General features: G+C 44.4%; 2 protein-coding genes across 2 annotated transcripts in view; both read left to right on the forward strand.

Annotated features, from left to right (window-relative positions):
- LOC147302759 (NACHT, LRR and PYD domains-containing protein 12-like) overlaps positions 1-12,374 on the forward strand; it is a 154,278-nt gene that overhangs the window by 133,785 nt on the left and 8,119 nt on the right. The window lies entirely within an intron of this gene.
- LOC147302761 (NACHT, LRR and PYD domains-containing protein 12-like) overlaps positions 1-12,374 on the forward strand; it is a 116,789-nt gene that overhangs the window by 97,312 nt on the left and 7,103 nt on the right. The window contains exon 9 of the mRNA XM_086282110.1: positions 4,132-4,308. Coding sequence (XP_086138236.1) covers positions 4,132-4,308 — 177 coding nt within the window. The remainder of the gene's footprint in view (positions 1-4,131; positions 4,309-12,374) is intronic.

Genomic DNA, 12,374 nt, shown 5'->3' on the forward strand with positions numbered 1-12,374 from the left:
GTTCTGTGTGAGGAGCACTCGTCCATGGCCTGGGCTCCTCGCTGTCAGGTAAAGTTTCATAAAGCTTTTGAGTTTTTCTGCAGATAATGTTGGTGTCCAGCACGATGTTCTTTTTCCTGCGGTCACTGAGCCACAAAGCCAAAGCTGACTCCATCCTTACGATGTTCTTGTTGTGGACAGTTACAACCTTTTTGCCTCCTTGTTGAAACTATGATGGTCAGCATCTTCCTCTGCCTTTGGCTGCTACCACAGGTGCAAAACGTCTCGTCATCATTGTTGTTTGTTGGGACAAAACGTACAAACATACAGTGCAGCACTGCAGAGTCACACTGCTGTAAATTTGAACACATTCTGTACTGTACAGGAGACACGGCACGAGATTGGCTGACAATGGTCTACAGCCAATCAGGACGCAGAACACAATGCGCTGTAAAAAACAAAAACATGCAAAATTGCACAAAAAAGATCAGCGAAACAGCGAGGCCGCCAAAGGTGAACTGTGTTACAGCGAGGGACCAGCGTATATGTGGTTGTTGGGACGATAAATGTCTTTGAGCTTGTGTCAGAAGACGAGCTGCAGCTTTCTGGACCAGCTGCAGTCTTGCCAGGCAGGTCCCACTAACTCCAACATATAAGGAGTTACAATAATCCAGCTGGGACGTCATGAAAACGTGGATCGCCCGTTCAAGGTTTTTAAAAGATATAAATGATCTCACCTTAGATAAAAGCCTCAGTTTGAAGAAAGACCGCTGTACAACTGAGCTCAGCTGTTTTTCAAATTGCCGTCAAATATAAGCCCCAAATGTAATAATGCGATTTAATAAAAGAGCTGAACCAGTCTAATAGAGCGCCCTTGATGCCGCCATGCTCCAATGGTGAGGTCAAGATGCTGTGGTCAAGGCAGCGGTCAGATCCAAAAGCACAGCGGAGTCTCCTGATCAGTGGCTGATAAAAGATCATTAAGAACTTTTCAAAGTGCAGTTTCAGTGCTGTGAAGAGCTTTAAAACCAGACTGAAACCTTTACAACAGATTGCAGCTGAACAAATATAATCTTTTACAAAATCTTCGACAGGAAGGGAAGCTTTGAAATAGGCCTGAAATTTGAGCGGACAGAGGATCCAGATCAGGTTTTTAGTACAGGCTGTACAACAGCATGTTTAAAACAGGCTGTACAACACCTGAACTAAGACTGCTGTTAAAAATCGCTAAGATGTCGGAACCAACAACCTTTAAAATCTTTTTAAACACGTGTTGGAACAACTTCATTTGGACAAGATGATGTCTTTATAGCATCACATCGTTCCTCCACCTGATCAAACCACACAGGCTCAAACTGATCAAAAACAGCTGAGCAGGTGAATATTTTAGCCCCGGTGCGATCTCGGGCGAGAGTATCGATGATGGCCAAAGGGCAGCGTCCAGCTCTACGGCCGCTGAAGAGCAGACTCAACAGACGCGCGTGATGTGGATCCTACTGCTCTAAAACTGGAGCTTCTTCAATCCATTAAAGAGGACATTAGTACGCTGTTAAAAGAAGAACTCAGAAATGCATTGAAAGAAGATTTTGACAATATAAGGGCTGACGTGCAAGGACTGAGAAATGAGATCGCTAACAGCATGGCGGCGACGTGCGGCAAAGTTGATGGAGTAAAGGTTACAGTGAAAGAAGCTGAGGATGGGCTGTCAATGTGGAGCGATGAGGTGACCACCCTGCAGTCTACAGTAGAGAGTATGAAGGAGGCGCTGTCTGACCTGAAGGATAAATGTGATGAAGGCAGGAAGCGGAGAGCTAACATCCACATCATAGGGATCCCAGAGGGCCTGGACTCGAGCTCCTCCACGGCCGTATCCGTGCTACTACGTGAAGTGCTGGGTATGGATAAAGACGTTATTGTCGACCGCTCACACAGGAGCCCTATCCTGAGAAAGCCAGCTGGTAACCCGCACGCCGTCATAGCCGAGCGTCACTACTACCAGGATTGTGTGGCTACGCCGTGCCAGGGCCCAAGCCCCGCTTGAGTTTAACGGACAACCTATTGCAATATTACGACTGGGCGATATGACCCAAAGTTCATATCTCGATATTCTTTAGCTGGATGGCGATATACGATATATATCTCGATATTTTTAAAGCCAGAAAGTTCGAACAAAAAGAGAGTTCTTAGTCAAAGCTGTGTCCCAAATCTCACACAGGCACATTTATTAACATACAGCGTAGATGTACATGAAACAATTACTCAGGAATAAATGATCAGCATTTATTAAATAATAATGCTCCATAAATAAAAGAAAACAATGTTGTTTTTGTGCATAACAAAAAGCTCACAATCGTGCAGTCAAAATGTAAACAGACGCTGAGCATAATAACAAGCAGCTGCTCTGTTCCCAGGTTCTACTGCGTGACTGACAGCCTGGAGTTTGAAACCCTCTTTGTAACCGTGTCTCTTACAGGTGCCATTTATGGTCCTTATACACACTCAATACAGTAATATTACGTTGAAGCAGAGTACGTATCACTCCGCGAGGCTCCTCGTAGCTGTAATGCTCCAACAATCCATCAAGCGGTGCGGCCTCGTAGCTGAGCAAAGTCGTACCAAAACATCTTTTGAAAGGTTTCTGAGCGCCGTGTAGCACATAAAATCGGTTCGAGGTCAGTAAGCACAACCAGAATTCATCCATAAGGCGCACTGTCGATTTATGAGAAAATTACAGGATTTTAAGTGCAGAAAACATAGTTTATGGTTTTCCTTTGATCTTAGCAAATATCTACGCCTCTAATTGGGACGATCACAGATTTTTCACTAATGTCTTTGCGCGGCTCCCCAATATGTCATCACACAATATCATCTTTGAGGGAGACCTAAACTGCTCATTATCTGCTATGGACCACAGTTCACACAAAAGTACACTTAGTCCAAACTCAGCATGCGTCATTCAGAGCTTTCTTGATAATTATGGGCTGGCTGATGTATGGAGATTTCATAATCCTGCTTCACGTCAATACTCTTTTTTTTCTAATGTCCATAAAACATATATTTGTATAGAAAAACGTCTCCCTTTAGTTACAGAATGTGATTATAAGACTCTGGTGATTTCTCCTCTTGCTTTTTCAATGTGTATTCCTGATGCCTGCTCCAACTATCAGCCATGGAGATTCAACTCAGTGTTGTTAGCAGATGAAGAGTTTGTCAGTTACAAAAGGTCTCAAAGACATTTTTTTTCTATCAATCAGACCCCAGAGATGTCATCATCAGTCATTTGGGAATCTCTAAAAGCATCTGAGAGGCCAAATAATTTCATTTTGTGCCAAACAAAGTGCAACACTGAAAGAACATCATCCATAAATATTGAGTAAGAACTGGACTCTCATACAGCGAGACTCAAATGCCTTTAAACATCAGCTTATCCTGCTGATCCAAGTCCAACACTGAGTTTGTAAAAACATGTTTGTCAATCAGTTTGTTTGGTTTCTGAGGAAAATGATTCAATAACTTGCTGCTAATACACAACATTTCATCATATTTCCTCATAAGCCTCTTTTGTCTGACCATTTGATCCCATTTGAATTTGCAATAAAGGATCCACAGAGTTTGGTGACAATAATGACAGTAGATGTTTGTGTGAAAGTGCTGGAAGCAAATGAGTGTGTGATGTTCTTTCAGTGTTGCACTTTGTAGACGCTCCCTGAGCACTGGTCTCACAGCCAGCTGCACATAGAGACCAGTGTTGTTAGTCCAGGTCAGAAGATGACTTGTTGGAATGAAAATGAGCTTGTAGTTTGTCTGCTTTAATAATGTGACTGGAAAAAGGTGTTGGACTTCAAATATGTCCATTTCTGTCACACTTCACCTTTAAAAGTGAAGCCATGTGGTTCCTGGAAGGAAAAACACGACTTTTTCAAGTCTTTGTCCTGTTTTTATGAGAAATGTACGACTTTAATGTGAAACATTCAGAGTTTTTTCTCTTGTTGTGTTTGTTTGAAGCTGCTTCCTGTTGGCTTCAGCTGTTTGGAGTTTCCATTTTCTAAACTTCTACATTCTGAAGCTTCTTCAGCTCTGAACAGATGATGAAACACTGAATGATTTCAAGCACTTTGTCTAATAAACTTACATCTTTCATTCTTTATACAGATTGAAGAGCTGTGGTTTGTCAAAGATCAGCTGTGATTATCTGGCAGCAGCACTGAAGTCCAACCCCTCCCATCTGAGACAGCTGGACCTGAGCTCCAACAACAAGCTGCAGGATCCAGGAGTGAAGCATCTGTGTGGTTTCCTGGAGAGTCCAGGATGTAAACTTGAAACTCTGAGGTCAGTCAGCATGTTTTAGTTGTGCTGAGATGAATATGATGTGAAAGTTGTGCTGACACTAAACTGCAGACATCAGGCTGATATTATACTGATCCACACTGAGGATCTTCATGGTAAAGTCTGTTTTCTTCTTCTCTGGTTTAGTCCATTGACTGCAGCAGAACAATGTTCACATTTCAAACAATGATGCTCAACGTATGGCCCGCGGCCCACACGCGGCCTGCCCACCTTTCCTGATTCAGAGAGAGGGGACCCTGATTAACTGTGTAGCTTCTTCCTCACAGTTCTAAGTATCAGACACAACAATGAATAATCCACAGCTGACTGTCTTTAGCAGGTCAAAGGTCACGGCACACAGCAGACAGTCAGAAATATTCTAACTCTGATCATTTATCAGTTGTGACACTGTGAGACTTGATCAGAGGTGTGATCATCACAGCAGAGGCCTTTGTGTCAAAGTCACTGAGGATCAAACAGAAACACATGAAGCAGATTTTCCTCTTCTGGCTTTTTATAGCAGATAACCTTCAAAATATTCTGCAGTCGATCAAAAACTGAAGCAAACCATGAAGCAACATGTGAACATGAGCTGATGCTGCTGAAGTGAAGCAAAGTTACAGAGGTTTGATTACAGACACAGCTGAGAGTTTGTAATCTGTCATCATTTTAAAAAGTTTCCATGGAACAGCAGAAATGAGGCTTTACTGTCAGAGGCCGACAGCACTGAACACAACAGCAGACTGGTGGCTAATAAACAGTGAATGATGCAGAAACAGATGTTTGAAGCTGTTCTTGGAGTACACTGAGAGAGAGAGAGCTGTGCAGGCAGGAACAGCCAAAGTCAGAGAGAATTCATGAGCATGTTTATCAAACGTGAAGCAGAGTTTGGATCTTCTTTTGCTGCTGCTTCACTCAGTTTTGGTTGGAGACAGATGAAACCTGCAGCTTCAGGATCTGTGAGCTGTCCACTTTCAGCCCCGACGGCGTGTCCGTGTACGTGCCGTCGAGTGAACGATCCACGCTCTGTGTTTCCATCTTTGTGTGTTTAGCTGCTCTCATTTACTGTTTTAGCTGTTTGCTGCTTGTTGAAATAGTTTGTGAGCTTTAACCTGAGATTCTGGCAAAATACATTTATATTAAACATCGATTCAGGATTGAATGAATCAACATCGTTTTATTCAAATTAAAACCATTTAAATGGGAACATGAATTTTTTACAGCCGCCTCTAATGCTGGGTAATGTCAGCTGGTCCATGTGCAGCTGGCTGTGAGGCTCAGGGAGCGTCTACAAAGTGCAACACTGAAAGAACATCATCCATAAATATTGAGTAAGAACTGGACTCTCATACAGCGAGACTCAAATGCCTTTAAACATCAGCTTATCCTGCTGATCCAAGTCCAACACTGAGTTTGTAAAAACATGTTTGTCAATCATTTTGTTTGGTTTCTGAGGAAAATGATTCAATAAGTTGCTGCTAATACACAACATTTCATCATATTTCCTCATAACCCTCTTTTGTCTGACCATTTGATCCCATTTGAATTTGCAATAAAGGATCCACAGAGTTTGGTGACAATAATGACAGTAGATGTTTGTGTGAAAGTGCTGGAAGCAAATGAGTGTGTGATGTTCTTTCAGTGTTGCACTTTGTAGACGCTCCCTGAGCACTGGTCTCACAGCCAGCTGCACATAGAGACCAGTGTTGTTAGTCCAGGTCAGAAGATGACTTGTTGCAATGAAAATGAGCTTGTAGTTTGTCTGCTTTAATAATGTGACTGGAAAAAGGTGTTGGACTTCAAATATGTCCATTTCTGTCACACTTCACCTTTAAAAGTGAAGCCATGTGGTTCCTGGAAGGAAAAACACGACTTTTTCAAGTCTTTGTCCTGTTTTTATGAGAAATGTTCGACTTTAATGTGAAACATTCAGAGTTTTTTCTCTTGTTGTGTTTGTTTGAAGCTGCTTCCTGTTGGCTTCAGCTGTTTGGAGTTTCCATTTTCTAAACTTCTACATTCTGAACCTTCTTCAGCTCTGAACAGATGATGAAACACTGAATGATTTCAAGCACTTTGTCTAATAAACTTACATCTTTCATTCTTTATACAGATTGTGGAGCTGTGGTTTGTCAAAGATCAGCTGTGATTATCTGGCAGCAGCACTGAAGTCCAACCCCTCCCATCTGAGAGAGCTGGACCTGAGCGACAACTACAACCTGCAGCATCCAGGAGTGAAGCATCTGTGTGGTTTCCTGGAGAGTCCAGGATGTAAACTTGAAACTCTGAGGTCAGTCAGCATGTTTTAATTGTGCTGAGATGAATATGATGTGAAAGTTGTGCTGACACTAAACTGCAGACATCAGGCTGATATTATACTGATCCACACTGAGGATCTTCATGGTAAAGTCTGTTTTCTTCTTCTCTGGTTTAGTCCATTGACTGCAGCAGAACAATGTTCACATTTCAAACAGTGATACTCAACGTATGGCCCGCGGCCCACACGCGGCCTGCCCACCTTTACTGATTCAGAGAGCTGTGTTTGTGTGGGCGGGGCTCAGACAGCTCCGCCCACTCAGTTTGTTCCCTCCTGATTCATCTGCATGTGTTCTGCTTCACACTGCTCACCTCCACCAAAGACTTCACAAACATCTTCTTTCTTTGAGTCCAGTTTGTCCCACAAACACTTCCAAATCTCCTCCTCTGAGATTCTGCAGCTTCTTGCAGTGTGACTCAGCTGACTTCTGACAGACCACAGACTGGCACAGCATCCACATGTGTCTCCTTTCAAACAGGCTCTTGATGTTTCCTCCCACATCATTCTGGCCTCTCAGTCTCCTTTGTTCTCCAGCTCTGTAGCTCCATCTGATGAAGCTTCAGTTTTCCATGTTGGTAACAGTAAACTACAGCCTCTGCTGTCAGCTGGGTAACTAAACAGAGCTGCAGCACGTCTCTGCGGTGGTGCTACATCCAGCCTGCAGACGGCCGTCTACATGTTGTAGTGGTTTACACTCACACGACGTGCGGCGAAGTTGATGGAGTAAAGGTTAGAGTGATAGAAGCTGAGGATGGGGTGTCAATGTGGAGCGATGAGGTGACCACCCTGCAGTCTACAGTAGAGAGTATGAAGGAGGAGCTGTCTGACCTGAAGGATAAATGTGATGAAGGCAGGAAGCGAAGAGCTAACATCCACATCATAGGGATCCCAGAGGGCCTGGACTCGAGCTCCTCCACGGCCGTATCCGTGCTACTACGTGAAGTGCTGGGTATGGATAAAGACGTTATTGTCGACCGCTCACACAGGAGCCCTATCCTGAGAAAGCCAGCTGGTAACCCGCACGCCGTCATAGCCGAGCGTCACTACTACCAGGATTGTGTGGCTACGCCGTGCCAGGGCCCAAGCCCCACTTGAGTTTAACGGACAACCTATTGCAATATTACGACTGGGCGATATGACCCAAAGTTCATATCTCGATATTCTTTAGCTGGATGGCGATATACGATATATATCTCGATATTTTTAAAGCCCGAAAGTACGAACAAAAAGAGAGTTCTTAGTCAAAGCTGTGTCCCAAATCTCACACAGGCACATTTATTAACATACAGCGTAGATGTACATGAAACAATTACTCAGGAATAAATGATCAGCATTTATTAAATAATAATGCTCCATAAATAAAAGAAAACAATGTTGTGTTTGTGCATAACAAAAAGCTCACAATCGTGCAGTCAAAATGTAAACAGACGCTGAGCATAATAACAAGCAGCTGCTCTGTTCCCAGGTTCTACTGCGTGACTGACAGCCTGGAGTTTGAAACCCTCTTTGTAACCGTGTCTCCTGCCACACTCAGACACTGTGCAAACGAGCTGGCCCCAGTGTTTTCTGGCATCTTCAACTCCTCACTGCAGGCATGTCATGTGCCTGCCTGCTTCAAGTCCTCTACCATAATCCCTGTCCCCAAGAAACCTAGGATCACTGGACTAAATGACTACAGACCCGTGGCTCTGACATCTGTGGTCATGAAGTCATTTGAGCGCCTGGTTCTCTCCTATCTCAAGACCCTCACGGCCCCCCTCCTGGACCCCCTGCAGTTTGCATATAGAGCCAACAGGTCTGTAGACGACGCCATCAACATGGCCCTACACTTCATCCTGCAGCATCTGGACTCCCCAGGAACCTACGCCAGGATCCTGTTTGTGGACTTCAGTTCTGCCTTCAACACCATCCTTCCAGACCATCTCCGAGGCAAGCTTTCCCAGATGAATGTGCCTGATCCCATCTGCCGGTGGATCACTGACTTCCTGACGGACAGGAAGCAGCACGTGAGGCTGGGAAAGAATGTCTCGGACTCCCGGACCATCAGCACCGGCTCCCCTCAGGGCTGTGTTCTTTCTCCTCTGCTCTTCTCCCTGTACACCAACTGCTGCACCTCCACCCACCAGTCTGTCAAGCTAATCAAGTTTGCAGATGACACCACCGTTATTGGACTCATCTTGGACGGGGATGAGTCTGCCTACAGGAGGGAGGTTGAACGTCTGGTGTCCTGGTGCAGCCACAACAACCTGGTGCTGAATGCCCAGAAGACAGTGGAGATTATTGTGGACTTCAGGAAGCACACAGCCCCACTCCCCCCCATCATCCTGACTGACACCCCCATCACCTCTGTGGACTCATTCCGCTTCCTGGGTACCACCATCACCCAGGACCTGAAGTGGGAGCCCACCATCACCTCCGTCATCAAGAAAGCCCAGCAGAGGATGTACTTCCTGAGGCAGCTGAAGAAATTCAACCTGCCAACACGGACGATGATGCAATTCTACACCGCAATCATCGAGTCCATCCTCACCTCCTCCATCACTGTGTGGTACGCTGGAGCCACTATCAGGGACAAACAGAGACTGCAGCGTGTTGTGCGCTCTGCTGAGAAGGTGATTGGCTGCAGACTCCCATCTCTGCAGGACCTGTACACCTCCAGGACACTGCGGCGTGCAGCCCGGATCTCAGCTGACCCTTCTCACCCTGGACACAGTCTGTTTGACCTGCTCCCCTCAGGCAGGAGGCTCCGGTCCATTCGCACCAGAACCTCTCGCCATAAGAACAGTTTCTTCCCCTCTGCTGTTGGTCACATGAACAATAACCATATGACTGTCCCCGCCACTAACACATGACCCTACGCTGTGTCACTGCATCATTTCATGTTTGGCACTGATCACCACCTGCACTCATGTATATATCTTTCTACGTAGCACTCATAATTCTTATTCTCATGTATATATCTCATGTATATCCCATGCACATATCTTTCTACATAGCACTTTTAATTCTTATTCTTACTTTTATTTTTTTTTCATGTCTATTTAAGTGCTATTTATGACACTATGTTTGCACTGAAGCACCGCAGCAATTTCCTAATGTTGTAAACCTCAACATCTGGCAATAAACCCCATTCTGATTCTGATTCTGATTCTGATTCTTACAGGTGCCATTTATGGTCCTTATACACACTCAATACAGTAATATTACGTTGAAGCAGAGTACGTATCACTCCGCGAGGCTCCTCGTAGCTGTAATGCTCCAACAATCCATCAAGCGGTGCGGCCTCGTAGCTGAGCAAAGTCGTACCAAAACATCTTTTGAAAGGTTTCTGAGCGCCGTGTAGCACATAAAATCGGTTCGAGGTCAGTAAGCACAACCAGAATTCATCCATAAGCCGCACTGTCGATTTATGAGAAAATTACAGGATTTTAAGTGCAGAAAACATAGTTTATGGTTTTCCTTTGATCTTAGCAAATATCTACGCCTCTAATTGGGACGATCACAGATTTTTCACTAATGTCTTTGCGCGGCTCCCCAATATGTCATCACACAATATCATCTTTGAGGGAGACCTAAACTGCTCATTATCTGCTATGGACCACAGTTCACACAAAAGTACACTTAGTCCAAACTCAGCATGCGTCATTCAGAGCTTTCTTGATAATTATGGGCTGGCTGATGTATGGAGATTTCATAATCCTGCTTCACGTCAATACTCTTTTTTTTTTCTAATGTCCATAAAACATATATTTGTATAGAAAAACGTCTCCCTTTAGTTACAGAATGTGATTATAAGACTCTGGTGATTTCTCCTCTTGTTTTTTCAATGTGTATTCCTGATGCCTGCTCCAACTATCAGCCATGGAGATTCAACTCAGTGTTGTTAGCAGATGAAGAGTTTGTCAGTTACAAAAGGTCTCAAAGAGATTTTTTTTCTATCAATCAGACCCCAGAGATGTCATCATCAGTCATTTGGGAATCTCTAAAAGCATCTGAGAGGCCAAATAATTTCATTTTGTGCCAAACAGAATAGAATAGAATAGAATTAGAATTGTCACGGCTGGCGGAGTGAGCTGTGTGGTGTGGAGGAAAAGGAGGACCCAAAATGCAGCAAACTGATGATACGAGTGACATTTATTTACAGGGTGGTAGTGGCAAAAACAGGCAATGAAGCATGAGTAATTACAAACGGAAACCTAAACTGGGAGAAACTAAGTGACAAACCTGAGACCATACAAAAGGGGTGCGGGGCAGAGAGACGCAGAGACAGGAACACCATAGAACGCAGACGAGCCGACAACGAACACAGACCGACACCCACTATATATACACACACACAAGGTAATCGGGTAATCGCACACAGGAGGGAAGAACAGCTGATCTGAATACACATGATGACTGGAGGACACAAGCTGAACACAATGACAACAGACACAGACTTTCAGAACAAAACAGGAAATCTAGAACCCGAACCGGACACAAGGGGGGAGGACACAGAATAACTAGAACAGAGGGAAATAATCACAAAACACAAAACGCTGGGTCAACGACCCAGGACCATGACAAGAATAGAATTCAACTTTATTGTCATTGCACATGCACAGGTACAGGGCAACGAAATGCAGTTTGCATCCATCCAGAAGTGCTTTAGTGACATAGATATATTACAATATATATTAGCAATAATATAGATATGTGAGTATATTACAGAAATGGGTCTATTATGGTATGTTATAATGTACACGGTATGAAGTATGTTGTGAATATTCTATAACTATAAGTATGTACAGGCTGTAGTGAGTACAAGCTATGTACAGAATATGAACAGGATATAAATATGAAAAACTATACAGAATATGAAATAAATAACTTTACAGAAATCTGAGATATACAGCTATACAGAAATGGGAACTATGCAAGTTGTAAACAGTTGTAGGATTAAAGATTATCGAATGTACAGAATGATTATTTACACAGAGCTATACAGTAGTGCAGTTAAGATAAGTGAGGGTGTAGATAGTTTCTACAGAGGCTATATAAAGTGCTAGTGGTTGTGAGTGGTGATTCAGTCCATGTTATTATTGTGTGTTTGAGGGTACAGTTGTCCATTGTGGGTGTGTGTATGTTCAGTCCATGAGTTTAACGTGGGTCAGATGTCAGGAGGCAGAGTTCAGGAGTCTGACAGCTGTGGGGAAGAAGCTGTTCCGGTACCTGGTGGTCTTAGTTCGGAGGCTCCTGTAGCGCCTCCCGGAGGGCAGGAGGGTGAAGAGTCCATGTGATGGGTGACTGGGGTCTTTGATGATTTTCCCAGCCCTTTTCAGACACCGCTTCCTGTAGATGTCCTTTATGGCAGGAAGTGGTGCTCCGGCGATGCGCTGGGCAGTTTTCACGACCCTCTGCAACGCCTTCCGGTCCGAGGCAGAGCAGTTCCCGTACCAGACTGTTATACAGTTGGTCAGGATGCTCTCGATGGTGCAACGATAGAAGTTCACCAGGATGTCTGAGGACAGGTGGTTCTTCCTCAGAGTCCTCAAGAAGAAGAGGCGCTGGTGAGCCTTCTTGACCAGCTTGGAGCAGTTGGTCGTCCAGATGAGATCCTCGGAGATGTGGACTCCCAGGAACTTGAAGCTGCTCACACGCTCCACAGCTGTCCCCTTAATGTGGATGGGTGGATGTGGGTCAGCATTCCTCCTGTAGTCCACGATGAGCTCCTTGGTCTTCTCAGTGTTAAGCAGCAGGTTGTTTCTGTCGCACC

The sequence above is a fragment of the Aulonocara sp. 'chitande type north' Nkhata Bay genome, linkage group LG23 (assembly GCF_057382095.1).
Source record: "Aulonocara sp. 'chitande type north' Nkhata Bay isolate Kocher_YH1m ecotype deep benthic linkage group LG23, A_spYH_male_GT1.1, whole genome shotgun sequence".
Taxonomy (NCBI): domain Eukaryota; kingdom Metazoa; phylum Chordata; class Actinopteri; order Cichliformes; family Cichlidae; genus Aulonocara; species Aulonocara sp. 'chitande type north' Nkhata Bay.